Source organism: Elephantulus edwardii, unplaced genomic scaffold (genome assembly GCF_000299155.1).
Source record: "Elephantulus edwardii isolate Elephantulus edwardi_28Jun2011 unplaced genomic scaffold, EleEdw1.0 scaffold00048, whole genome shotgun sequence".
Taxonomy (NCBI): domain Eukaryota; kingdom Metazoa; phylum Chordata; class Mammalia; order Macroscelidea; family Macroscelididae; genus Elephantulus; species Elephantulus edwardii.
In genome coordinates, this window is record NW_006399798.1 from 17,245,883 (window position 1) to 17,260,415 (window position 14,533).

The 14,533-nt window shown below is 36.5% G+C and overlaps 1 protein-coding gene across 1 annotated transcript in view; it reads left to right on the forward strand.

Annotated features, from left to right (window-relative positions):
• SMURF2 (SMAD specific E3 ubiquitin protein ligase 2) overlaps positions 1 to 14,533 on the forward strand; it is a 111,154-nt gene that overhangs the window by 88,256 nt on the left and 8,365 nt on the right. Inside the window, exons 10-16 of the mRNA XM_006886276.1 lie at positions 1,282 to 1,440; positions 5,550 to 5,745; positions 6,645 to 6,748; positions 7,864 to 7,978; positions 11,256 to 11,434; positions 13,117 to 13,254; positions 14,230 to 14,350. Of these exons, the coding sequence (XP_006886338.1) occupies positions 1,282 to 1,440; positions 5,550 to 5,745; positions 6,645 to 6,748; positions 7,864 to 7,978; positions 11,256 to 11,434; positions 13,117 to 13,254; positions 14,230 to 14,350 (1,012 nt within the window). The remainder of the gene's footprint in view (positions 1 to 1,281; positions 1,441 to 5,549; positions 5,746 to 6,644; positions 6,749 to 7,863; positions 7,979 to 11,255; positions 11,435 to 13,116; positions 13,255 to 14,229; positions 14,351 to 14,533) is intronic.

Consider the following 14,533-nt stretch of genomic DNA (forward strand, 5'->3'; position numbering starts at 1 on the left):
TTACTATTATCTAACTTCTAAGAACAGCATATGCAAAAACTTGGCTCTGATGATAAGTTTTAACTTGACATTATAGAGAGTCCTACTTTTCTCTGCAGTTTTAACTGAGGGCATCACCCTTGCTTTTAGTCTACCTCTAAAAGAGAAGAAAGACAAAAACGTGGGTCATGAAAAAAACCAAACAAACATGAGTCTTTTAGGAATTTGGAAATTGACCTGGGAGAAAACATAAAAGGGTTCTTGTTGTTATTACGTGCCGTCAAGTCGAATGTGACTCATAGCAACTCTGTGACCACAGATTTGAACCTTTTGCTGTCATGTGCCATCCTCATCATCTCTGACACGCGTGATCCCGTTATAGCAGTCACCATGTCAGCCCCTCTGGTTACAGATCTTCCTTTCTTGCACTGATCTCTACCTTTCCAAGGATGATGTCCCTGTCCAAGGGATAGATTCTCCTAGCACCCTGGTTATACTTTAAAAAGAAAAAAAAAGATATAAAAGTACTCAGTGTTCTTTTATATGTTCTTTAATGTTTTAAAGACAATAATGTTACTTCATTTCTTTCTATCATAGAGTAGTAATTTTACTTGGGGCCATTAAAAAAACTTCCTTGCTTTTTCTGTTTTATCAGTCAACCTGAGTACATGCTACCTCTATGAAAAATAGATTTTTTCATTTATTAGATTTATAGATTCTGACCTTCCAAATTGAACTTTAAAAAAATATTATTTTCAGTTTTGAGCCACTTAAGAGTTTATTTCAACTTTTATTTACAAATAATCATGATCCTTTATTTATACACATTTAAAAAAGGAAGTGTTGAAGGGAAATTTTAGATTTCACTCCTTTTATCATTGACACTTTCAAAACAATATTTTCTGTCAAAAAGTATTGAAAGTGCAGATGTGATTGGCAAATGTGATTTCTCCCCCTCCCCGATTTAAGTATTTTATTACAGATTTGGGAGGACTGTGAGTTCCCTCAAAAACTGTCTTCAAATGTGATTACTTTTATGTTCATTTAAAATTGTATAATATAGCTAAGAACTTAACTAAAAATGTAGGCTGTGTGATAAGTTTTTCTGGGCCATTTATGGATGGAATTTTGAATACTCATGTTTGTTGAGCCATAGGGAATTAAGGATTCCAGCTGAACGTCTCAAGTTTCTGAAACAATACATTTTCTCAGACTTCATGGAATTGTTCTGTGTCATTTGCACTGAGTTGGCTCAGCAGGCCCAGCAATGAGGTATTTTGTATTTTATATTTGTTTTTGCAGAGATCTTAGCAACATCAATTGTGAAGAGCTTGGTCCTCTGCCTCCTGGATGGGAGATTCGTAATACGGCCACAGGCAGAGTTTACTTCGTTGACCATAACAACAGAACAACACAGTTTACAGATCCTCGGCTCTCTGCTAACTTGCATTTAGTTTTAAAGTAAGTTTTAAAGAATACATATTAAAATGTGAGTCTGAATAAGAGAAAATAATATTTGATTTTTGTGGTCAGTGCCTTTTTTCTTAATAGAAATTACTTTTGCTGAACAAAATTTTAAGTTTTACTGTAATATGATTACCCCCTCATTTTAACCATTTCTGAGTGCACAAGTTAGTGGTGTTAAGTTTCTTCATTATGGTTTGCAGATCTTTATAACATTACAAGCAAAAACTATATCCGTTAAAAAAATAATTCCCTTCTACTCTGACCTCTGAGCTCCTATGGTTTACTTTTTGTCTGTTATGAATTTGCCTGTTTAGATACTTCGTGTGAGTGGAATTATACATTATTGGTTCTTTGTATTTTAGTTATTTTACTTAGCACAGTGTTCAGGGTTTATCCATGTTGTAGCATGTATCAAAATTTAGTTTCTCTTCAAGGATGTATAATTGCCCATTGTGTGGATATTGTTATTTTTATAACAAGTTAACTGTGAATCATGATGTCCCTATGAACAGTGACTCTGAGTCTTGCCCTATCTGGTGCTGTCCTCACCATCTCCAGTATATTTGAGCCCGCTGTTAAAGTCACCAAGTCAGTCCATCTTGTCTTCCTGCATCTACCTTCCACCTTTCTAAGCATGTTGTCCTTCTACTGGCCTCTCCTAACAACGTGTTTAAAGCTTGTGAGATGCAGCTTCATGATCCTTTCTTCCTAGGAACACCTGGTTTCACTTTGTCCGTGACAGACTTGTTTATTCTTTTGACACTCCGAGGGATATTCAGTACTTTCCTGCAACACCGCAGCTCAAAGGCATTCATTCTTCTCAGTCATCCTTAGTGGCCATGTTGTGGTAGTGCTGGTGGTATACCATAGAGTCTGAACCAAACTGTAGCTAACCCTTCAGCAGCTTTTCAGAGGTAATTAATCACACAGAAAAAGATTGCCCATATTTCTCTCGTGGGGCAGCCTCAAACTGCATGCCTTCAGGATTGCAGCACAGCATCTTGCCACAAGGCCTTAGTGGATCTACCACATTTAATTTATTCATTCATCCATTGATGGGCCACTTAGGTTGTTTCTGCCTTTTCTGACTTGTGAATAATGCTGTGTTGAATATGTGCATGCATATGAGTTCCTCCTTTCAGCTCTTTGGAATATATTCTCGGAGTAGAAGTACTGAGTTTATTTTTAACTTATTGAAGAAGTTTTCTGTACTGACTGGACAGTATGTTCGCATCACTAGAAGTGGAATGAGTGAATCATATGATAGGTTATGTTTATCTTTTTAAGAAATAACTAGACTGCTTTTCACAATGATTCTACCATTTTATATTTCCGTCATTGTATGAGTTTGGCTTGATTTTGGAGCCCTAGTAACTCTTATTGTTACTATGTACCATAGAGCGGGAACCAACCCATAGCTCAATGTCCAGTGGGTTTTCAGAGACAGTTAATCACACAGGAGGAGATTTCCCATCCTTTTCCTGCAGAGCAGCTAGTGGCTTCAAACTGTTTGCCTTCAGGATTTCAGTGCAGCTTCTTGCCAGTAGGCCACCAGAGCTCAATTCTTATTATGGTTAATCTTAACTAATTTTATACATCAGTAAGTATCTAGGGAACTCTGATAACGTAGTGGGTAGGGAGTTGAGGTGTGAGCCCAAAGGCAGGAGATTCGAATCTACCAGCTGCTCCTCAGGAGAAAGATGATCAGTCTCCTCCCATGAAATTGATACCGGAGGGCCAGCTGTGAGCTGACAGCAATGAAAATAGTAGTACTATCTTAGTGATACTTTAAATTGCATTTTCCTGGTAACTAATGATTTAGAGCATCTCATGTGTTTATTTGCCATCTTTGTGTCTTTAGTAAATTCCTTTGCCCTTTTATAAATGGAGTTGTTTTATTTCTGTTAATTTTAGACAGTTCTGTAGATACTCTGGATACTATAAACCTTAATTTGATAGATGCTTGCAAGAATTTTCTTCCATTGTATAATTTTCCTTCCTTTATTTTAATATTGCTTTTTGAAGAGCAGATTTCTTTTAAATTTTGACTGAATTCCAGTTTTTCCATTTGTTTTTTTATAGATTGTCTTTTTAATGTTCAGTCTAAGAAATCATTGTCTAACCCAGAACATAAAAGATTTCTCCAGTGTTTAGATGTGTCGTCCTTTTAAGTTTTAGATTCAAGTCTGTGATTAATATTTTTATTTAGTGTGAGGTATATCCAAATTCATGCTTTTTTGTAAGCTTATTTAGTTGATTATGGGGTGCTATATTAAAAATCTCATTATTTTGGCATTGGTTAGGGAATAATATTTCAGAGCACCTTTTTAAAATATGTTATTTATAAGTGTTAATAGTAATTTATCATTTTTATCAAAATGGTTTTCTGTGTAGGTATCTCTAAGAATAATATTGGTGTTGGTATAACATTTTGTTTGGTAAATAAGAAACTTATCATACCGATATAACTTTTAATTTTCTGACAGCTTATTAGAATTAACTATTGTATAGTAGGGCTCTTTTTTTTAACTTTCATTGTATTATTTTTACGTGTACCGTCAAATCAGACCTGACTGGTACACGAGGAGATTGCCCCTCCTTCTCCAGCAGAGCATCTGGTAGAGCATCTGATAGTAGGGCTCTTTTAAAAAAGGTACTTGGGGGAAAAAAGATTCCTGAGGGAGCTCTGGTAGCTTTGTCACAAGAAACTGCTGCAATCCCAAAGGTGCGTAGTTCGAATCCACCAGATACTCTGCTGCAGAAAGAGAGGCAATCTCCTCCTGTGCCAGTCAGATCTGAATGGAGGGTATGCAACAAGGGGTGGGGAAGATTCTTGGATGCAATTTATAGTATTTTATGTTTAGAGAATAAAGAGATAATAGGACAAGAAGCTGCGCTGCGGTCCTGAAGGCATGCAGTTTGAATCTATCAAATGCTCTCTCTGCTGTAGAAGGAGGGGCAATCTCCTCCTGTGCCAGGTGGATCTGATTTGATGCACACAACAAATTTTAAAAAAACCACACCATTTATTATTATTATTATTATTATTATTATTATTATTATTTTGTGTGCATGTACCATCATATCAGATCTGACTGGTACAGGAGGATATTGCTCCTCCTTCTCTGGCAGAGCTTCTGGTGGATTCGAACCATGTACCTCTGGGATTGCAGTGCAGCTTCTTGCCACTAGGCCACCAGAGCTCCCCACCATTATATTTTTAAATAAACCAGAGCAATATTAAAAAAAAAAGAAAACAGGACAAGTATCCTTTTGTCATTTATAATTTTTGTTATTATTATGATGTCATATTTGGCATGTAGAATGATTAATATTTCTTATTATTTGTTAATCTTTCTACTGTGTTTGGGAGATTGCTTTCAGGTAGTTGTAGAAAGCTGTATATTTAAGGGGAGCTCTGGTGACCTAGTGGCAAGAAGCTGCACTGCAATCCCAGAGATGTATGGTTCAAATCCTCCAGATGCCCTGCTGGAGAAGGGGGACAATATCCTGTTCTAGTCAGATCTGATTTGGCGGTATACATACATAAAATAATAAATTTTTTAAAAAAAGAAAAGAAAGCTGTATGTTTGCAGTTAGATATGCTTTTTCATCTACACTGGTCTATTTGTTCAGCTTCCTCTATGTTGCTTGCAGGTAGGACACTTAGAGCAGGCTCTAGATATAGGCAAAAGGTATGAGATACGCATGATTCTTAAATGAATGAAGACAACCTATGTAGAGGAGAAGGGAAATGTTATTTAAGAGATTTGTTCTCAGCAGCTCCATCCACCTTTATAGATAATAATCGATTTCATAATCCATCCATAAGATGTAATAAGAGAAATAAACCTTAGGACTTAAGCCAAGCATATGCCTGAGTAAGCCTTAAAAATGATGTAACTAGGTTTGTTTTACAATGACGATGTTGTGTAACCATCGAGTCAGACCCATAGCTGACCCCCCAGTGGGTTTTCAGAGGCAGTTTTTCACTCCGGAGGAGATTGCCAATCTCCTGTGTGGAGCAGCTAGTGAATTTGAGCCCCGTACCTTTCCAGTTCTTTTCATTTTAAAATACTTGATTACTCTCTGATCCCATCTAGCCGGCAGAACCAACTGAAAGACCAGCAGCAGCAGCAAGTGGTGTCATTGTGTCCTGATGACACAGAGTGTCTGACGGTCCCGAGGTACAAGCGCGACCTGGTTCAGAAACTCAAAATTTTACGTCAAGAACTTTCCCAACAACAGCCTCAGGCTGGTCACTGTCGTATTGAGGTATCCAGGGAAGAAATTTTTGAGGTAAAATATAACATTTATATAAAAACAGAAAAATTGGTACAGGGGTTTTACCCTCTTTAAAGATATTTGGGAATATCAAAATCCCAAAGCATGAACTTTGTTCGCTCAAAACAGTTCTGGCCTTATTTTTATCTTAAAGTTATAAAACATTGCCAATTTAATGATGAAAGTTATAAAACATTGCCAATTTAATGATGATTCAAATTAATGATTACTTACATTCTTTTGAAAATTTCTTTTTACTTTCTGTTGGTGCCTGTGACATTGTATTAGGTAAGGCAATTTTTGAAAATTTGTTCTTTCAAATGTTACCTTTAATATGTGAGTGGAACCATTATTGTGGTTCTAGAACTAAAACATGGAGTTTCACAACTATTGTTATTGTTATGTGCTATCAAGTCTACTGTGACTCATAGCCATTCTGTGAACAAGGGCTCTGAACTTGGCCCTATCCTGTGCCAGCCTCACTGTCTCAGACACACTGAACCCCATTGCCAGACTCACTGTATGCATCCATCTCATTCAAGGTCTTCCTCTTCTGTGTTGACTCTCTACTCTTCCAAGCATGATACCCTTCTCCAAGGACTAGTCCCTCCTGGCAACATGCCCAAAATATATTGCAATTATAGTGGGCTTTTACTGTACCATTTCAGTATTATTATTAAACTATATCCATTTTGTTTTTTAAAGTTCCATGAAGTCTAAACTATTTTGTTTATCTTTTATTTTGAATGTTACAAAATTTACCTAATTTAAAAAATCTTATGCTTTGAGGATAAAATGGGAGGGAAAAATTAAGTAATTGGTTAAAAACACTTAATATTGAAGAACAGTGTACATGAACCAGTATAAAATAAAAATTTAAAAACAATATTAAATCAGATATTTAAAATTTTCAGGAATCATATCGACAGGTCATGAAAATGAGACCGAAAGATCTGTGGAAGCGATTAATGATCAAATTCCGTGGGGAAGAGGGCCTTGACTATGGAGGAGTTGCCAGGTAAAGGCTTGCTCATCAGTGGATGACATGTAGAGCCCCATACTTAGACATGCAAGATACTTCGTGACGTGTAATCTTCTCTTTCACATCAATTTTTTAGAATATTCCCAAATGTTTGCAGACAGAGGACAGTCCTAAAGAGGTTAAGAATAGTATTGGTACCAAAAGAATATTTTAGAATTTCCTAATGGATCATTGTTGCCAAATGAGATGTTCTCTACAAACCTGGTTGTTTATCAAAGTCTCTCTTCTTCTTCATTTCATGTTATTCACTCAGCTTGCCATGGTCAGAAACCACCGAAACCATCTTGAGACTTCCTTGATTTTAAGTACTGTTAGTTTCTTTTCTACTCAGAGCAACCCTGTCTACAGTAGTAGAATGACCATGGCCCAGTCCTGCACTCAGCAACTGTTGCCATGTTTGAGACCATTGTTAAAGTCACTCTTGTCAGTCCAAGTCTTCCTCTTTTTTGCTGACCTTCTGTTTTGTCAAATATCTAATGATAGTTAGTGCTTCTGAATAGTAACTTAACCCAGAGTTGAGTGAGAACAGATTTCTGGATGATAAAATAGGAATTTTTCATGTGCTGTTTTGATTTAATTTGCTAGTTTGACATTGACTTTTCTGTATCTTCTTACATATCTGTAGTTAGTGCTTCATTTCTTTCTACACCTACTTTTCATTTATTGACTGTCTCACTATCTGGCATTTCATATTTACAAAATGACTAAACAATTTACATCCCAGCTATCTTGCACATTAATGACATTGACTGGCAGTAATGAACACTGTCCTACAAGGTGAGCCCAGTGTGGTTGTGATGTTAAGGTCATGTGTCAGCTTGGCCAGGCCATTATCCTCAGTGGGTTGGTGTTTAGGCGATGTAGGTTAGCAGTTATGTAAAGGTGTGGCCAGCCTCTTTGTTTTGTCATCTGATGCCGTCATTCTCCATTTTCACATAATACCCATTTTAGTGTAATGACCTGGTCTTTGGAATCTTACGCCAATAAGTGAGGAGTGAGTGTATTAAAAACTCTTGGTTAAAGTGATTAATCAATGGCATATCTTAATAAAAATTTATTAACTAAAAACTCATTTGCTATATCTTTTCTAGAGAGTGGTTGTATTTGTTATCTCATGAAATGTTGAATCCATACTATGGCCTTTTCCAGTATTCAAGAGATGATATCTATACGTTGCAGATCAATCCTGACTCTGCAGTTAATCCGGTATGATTTATGGTTACATTGTTACGAATGAATTTGAGAACTTCAATGCTTTTCATCTTTAAATATGAATAGAATTTGTTACATTGAAATTGTTTCTCTTGTTCTGGTTATATCTTTGACTCTGAAATTCTTCTAAAATATATTTCTAAGTAAATGACTATGGATATGTGCTACAATTTGAGTATAAGAATGCTTGTTGTAAGGGAGCTCTGGTGACCTAGTAGCAAGAAGCTGCGCTGCAATCCCAAAGGCATGGGGTTCAAATCCACCAGATGCTCGACTGGAGAAGGAGGGGCAATCTCCTGTGCCATTTGGATCTAACTCAGCAGTACAAAACAAGAAAAAAAAGTTTATTGCATAGTAATATATAGTAACTACAACTGGAAACAACAGAGTTGTCCACAAGAAGAGAATTGATTAAATTGTGATATGAAAGAATAGCATAAATGGGTAAGAGCATAGATGCTAGAATTAGAAAGATGTGAGATCATGTTGTGACCTTGAGCAAATTCATTGACTTATGCTTCAGTTTCCTTATTGCTAATAACGTGTACCTCAGAGCGGAGGAGCTGATCACATGGGACTGTACACCTACAGGTCGCTCCTAGTACATTGTTAAAGTTAAACAAAGTTAGCAGAGTTAGCAGCTATTACTATACTGTGCTGTTACTAAATTTTTTTTTTTTGCTTACATTTTTTATTATTAATTTCAATGAAAATTTACAGAGACTTTGGATTTCCATTCATTCATTGTTACACTTTTCTCCTCTCCCAACCCTCCCCCCAGTACATTGCCCTCTTGGAAAAGTAAAAGAAAAATTCTTTCATGTTTTACAATCCCTCCCCCCCAGGTCCACTACACTATGCAGCCTTCGCTCTGGACTCCTGTCATGACAAAAATACCTAATCACATATCCCTTTTAAACAGTTTTCTTCCTTATCTGTTTCAATGCAGTATACATTATTGAACCCATCTTTCTCAATCTCCCCCAACCCTGAGTTCAGTCCTGTTTTACAATAGTTGCACCATGCAATATTTGTCCTTTTGTGACTTAGATACTTCACTCAGCATAATGTCCTACAGGGTAAGCCATTCGGAATAATATTGCATAAATTCCTTGTTTTTCAATGCAGGGAAGTATTCCATTGTGTGAATATACCACAGTACCACAGCTACTCTATCCATTCGTTTGTTGATGGGTACTTAGGTTATTTCCACCTCCTTGCTATTGTGAACAAAGCTGTGATAAACATGGGTGTGCATATTATTACCAGTTTATCATTTTTCTGTTACTTCTCTTATCTTTCTAAATAAGGATATATTGTATAACCACTGAGAAGATGTGTTTTTTTGTTTGTTTTGTTGGTTGGTTGGTTTTTTTTTAATTTTATTATTTTTGTGTGAGTGTACCATCAAATCAGATCTGACTGGTACAGGAGGAGATTGTCCCTCCTTCCCCGGCAGAGCATCTGGTGGATTCCAACCGTGCGCCTCTGAGATTGTAGTTGCAGCTCCTTGCCACTAGGCCACCAGAACTCCCCTGAAGATGTTGTTTTTATGTGCTGTTGAGTTGCTTGTGACTCATAGCGACCAAATGTACAACAGCCTTATTCCCTGCTCTATCTATCCTGTGCCAGTCTTATTGTCTCTGACCCACTCATCACCGTTACCCCATTCACCAAGCCAGTCCATCTCATCTTCCTCTCGTGCTGTCCCTTCACCCTCCTAAGCATGACGTCCCTCTCCAAGGACTGGTCCCTTATGATATCATGGAATAATAGATAGTAACCTGGAAAGATGATGCTCATTTATACCTTAGATAAAAGGTATGTTATAAAAGAATAGTTTTTATATTTATATGTGTACCTTTGAAAGGCTCTACACTATACTTAGTGAAAGTGGCTACCTTGTGATAATAAATTTTAGGAGATTTTTCTTTTTTGCTTGCCTGCATTTCTGGACTTTAAAATTTTTTTTTTTAGAATTGATAGGTACCATGAGAACTTTTTATAATTCTTTTTATACTTAACATATTTTATTTATTTTTACCTTGTAAAAAAAAATTCATTCATTGTTGGACATTTTCTTCCTTCTCCTTCCCCCAGTCCATTTTCCAATGCATCTCTTGTTTCAGATTGTTGTGAACTATTTTGTGATGAATATACTTTTCTTTTTGAGAATAAAAGCAATTTTAAGATACAAAAGAAAACAAAATATTAAAATAGAAAAGGGAAGTTAAAAATAAATTTAAAGATTACTTAATATATGGAGAAGTAAAAGAATTTCTTTTTTAAATTTTTTTTTTATTTTATTTTGTGTGTGTAGTGTCAAATTGGAAAATTGGATCTGACTGGCACAGGAGGAGATTGCCTCTCCTTTTCCAGCAGAGCATCTGGTGGATTAGAACCACATACCTCTGGGACTATAGTGCAGCTTCTTGCCACTAGGCCACCAGAGCTCTCTTGAAGTAAAAGAATTTTAAAATATAAATATCTCAGTATTAAAACAATTATAAGGAAAAAGCAAATTATACAAACATTGTGGAAATGTCAGGTTCTTTGTAGATAATTTGTTATAAGAGATGATTTTAAAATAAGTTCCATTACAGCACTGCTTCTAATACCAGCTCACATTGTTGAGTGTGTAACATGTCAGTGAATTTCATCATCTCATTTTAGTCCTTTTAGAATCCCTAATTAGACTTCATTTTTCCAGATGGGGAAAATTTGTGTTAATAGGGATTGAATATGTTCCGTAAATATGTAAAATTATTTAGGGCAGAATTGGGATTCTGATATAAGACAGGCACCACATTTTTGCCACCGTTTTGACATATAGTTTCTAGTAGATCAAGGTAGTGGGAAGAGGGTTTAGTAATGTAAACTATTTTCCCATGACAGAGTAAGGTTCAGAAAGTCCCAACAAGAGATGAGGGAAGAGCGAGCAAGCAGGAGTCTGAGAGTCTTAATGAAGCTGCAGGGACATTATTTGGACATTTCTAAAGATGACTTTTCAAAGTTGCCTTTTGAGAGAAGCTGTGACCCAGCACAATAGATTATTTTATATGGAGCACAGACTCTTGAGAATGCGCTACAGAAACATTTTCTAATGACCACTGAACTTTGATAGGATAGTATATCCCACTTAAAAAGTAATAAACTAGAGTATGATTTTGATACTTGTTATCAGATTAATGTTGTTTAAACATTTAGTTTTTATTAAAATTTTTGTGGATAACTTCTCACTTGAATGTTTATATGAACTCTCAAATTTCAGGAGCATTTATCCTATTTCCACTTTGTTGGCCGGATAATGGGAATGGCTGTGTTTCATGGACATTATATCGATGGTGGTTTCACATTACCGTTCTACAAACAATTGCTTGGGAAGTCAATTACTTTGGATGACATGGAGTTAGTTGATCCAGATCTTCATAACAGTTTAGTGTGGATACTGTATGTATTAAATCCTCTATCTGTTTATTATAGTTAGCATTTGAGTTTTTAAGAGATACGTTACTAAATGGATGTACTTTTTAAATGGAAAACTATGCACAGAAAATATTTTTATTTTATTGTTAGAACAAAATCTTGTGCGCTCTAGTTTTAAAAAAATACTAATTAAAATGATTTTCCTGTATGTGATGTTTTTTTCCAACTTTGGCATTTGTTCATCTATTGTTGCTATTAATGAAGTTGTAATTTTGAATCCAGACTTTTAAAAGGATATCTCCACACACTGATTTTGCTTTGCAAGAGGTTTTTAGTTGAATGTCTTAGTTTGGTTTTTCTAGAGATGCAAAACCAGTGAGATTTTTATTTTCAAATATATATGGGGGGTTGGTAGCGTAACTTACAGCATAATTGTGCTGCTAACCCAAAGGCCTTGCGTGCCCAGTGGTTTGAAGCTACCAGTGACTACCCTGGGGAGAGAGGAGCAGTTTCCTCCTGTGGAGATTTACAGCCTCAGAAAGGCAGTAGAGATAAGTCTCAGTTGCAGTTGACTCAGTGGCAGTGGGCTTGGGTTTTATGTAATAGATAAATGTGTATGTACACAGAGACAGAGAGATTACTCAATCTCTGATAACAAATCTGATAACAAAAGGTGCACGTGCTTATAAAATTTAACAAGTCCCAGGTCCGTGGGTCAGATGTCAGGAAAAAGACTTCTGACATAGCTGCAGGAGCTGATGGGCTCAAGGTGTGCAAGTCAGACTGCAGACTGCAGGCTTTAGAGGCTGACAAGTCCAGGATGAGCAGAGCAGACTGCAGGCTCTAGGCTTCAGAAGCTAATGAATCCGGGGGTAGTAGACAGTGTTGCAGGTCGCTGGCTCAAGCCTGAAGAACTGAAAGTCATGTAGTAATGAACCAAGTGAAGATCCCCCTAGAGGAAGAATCCAGTGAACTTTGCTAGATGTCCATGTCTATTCTATACAGGCCACACTCCTGAGGAAATGCCTCAGCTTATAGGCTGCTCATAGCAGATCTCATCATGGAAATTACTCCATCACAGCTGCCAAATCAGAGGGTCTTGGGCAGTTAAGACAGTCAGGGTTGACACACAACCTAAATCATCACAACTTAAGTTATATCGGCAGTGCTTTTTCTAAAAAACAAAACCCAAAAAACCAACTCAAAACTTGATGCACAAGTAGTTTTGCCACTGACGATTCTCAGTTGCATAATCACTCTGAGGTACTTAGATTCAAGTAGGGCTTAGTGTCTAAATGACTACTAGCATAATAGAAGACTCCCTGTATCAGTGTTGGTTGGCATCTTTTTCATTATACAGGAAATAGTGTTTTCAGTGTTTATGAAGATTAAAGCAATTTGGTTTTTTTACCCAAGAACCAAGTTTTATTTACACTTTTATATATGTGTATATTCTCTCGCTCTCTCTATATATTTTCCCTCTCTCCCTCTCTCCCTCTCTCCCTCTCTCTCTCTCTCTCTATATATATATATATACACACACACATACATACTCTCTCTATATATATACTCTCTATAATATAGAATTAATTTATCCTTAGAGTTGTCATACCATGAAGCTCTCTTAGTTTTATCTCTTTATCAGTTAATATTGTAGGATCTGTATCTTAGATTTTCCATTTAAGTATCTTCTCTCATTTTTCTAGTGAGAATGATATTACAGGTGTCTTGGACCATACCTTTTGTGTTGAACATAATGCATATGGTGAAATTATTCAGCATGAACTTAAACCAAATGGCAAAAGTATCCCAGTAACTGAAGAAAATAAAAAAGAATATGTCAGGTAAGTAATCCTTATTGTCCTAGAATGACCACAAGATGAAATGTTTCGGCAGTCTTACTTATGCTACAGAATAGATTACCAAAGAATTTAGTGGCTTAAAACAACAGTCATTTTACTATTTTTCATAGCTCTGTGGGTCAGTATTTGGTAAGCCCACAATAAATGGTACATGTCTTGGTTCAGGTGAATCTGCTGGGACTGAAATGCCAGGATGGCCTTTCTTCATATTTGGTAGCTGCAGTGGCTGGGGCTTGGTGGAACAGCACAACTAGGGGTCATATTGCCTAGCTCTTCCCTTCTCTTTGTTGTCTCCATTCTTTGGTTCTCCTCAGGGACCTTTTCCTTTCCCCATGGCCTCCTTTTCCCTAGAAAGATAGCCAGACCAAGTGTGAAAGCTAACAGGTCTTCTTTCAGGTGTAGCCCAAAACTCCTGCTGCCTTTTGGTTAAAGTGAGTCACATGGCAGCCCTGGTCAGTGTGGAGGGACTGTGCAAAGGTGTAAATACAGGAGGTATGGTCATTGGGACCATCTTTAGTGTAGCTGCTGTAGGTTGCAATACAGAAATACTTTTTTGTACTTTCTGCATGAACTCCGTTGGTTACGGACGTGTGTGGTGTAAGATTAGAAAGAAATTTCATCAAGATTTTAACTTGTAAATATTCTATCATTTGAGGGGAGGAAGATTCAGATACTAACCTAGTGACTTTCTGTCAGTTTTAGTAAACGTTCAGTTTATTAGGAGTTTCTCTTGATTTGAAGAGTTAGATTATTTATCCACTTTTGTAGTGGAGATGACTACATTGTATCTGTATTGAACCATGTCACAGTTTAGGAACTCCTTATATCCCCATTAATCTGAAAGATTTCCACGTTAGATTTAAATTAATCAGGTGCTACATTTCTGAGTTAGAAGTTCATAATAATTACTAAATCTGAATATATGTGATCATACGATGCTCTTGTCCAATTTTACAGGCTGTATGTAAACTGGAGATTTTTACGAGGCATTGAAGCTCAATTCCTAGCTCTGCAAAAGGGATTCAATGAAGTAATCCCACAGCATCTGCTGAAGACGTTTGATGAGAAGGAATTAGAGGTCAGTGCACTAGCTCTTTAGGGCAGTGTTTACTGAAACAAGCCAGAAGTGGTTTTTTTCCTGTTGTCCTACACAGATATCGTATCTTTGGTATACATTCTCTCAGTTTATTTAGTTGATTAAAACTTCATTAATTAGCTTCTTTCGATTGGCATTAATTTAGATAGTCTTTTTTTTTCTTTT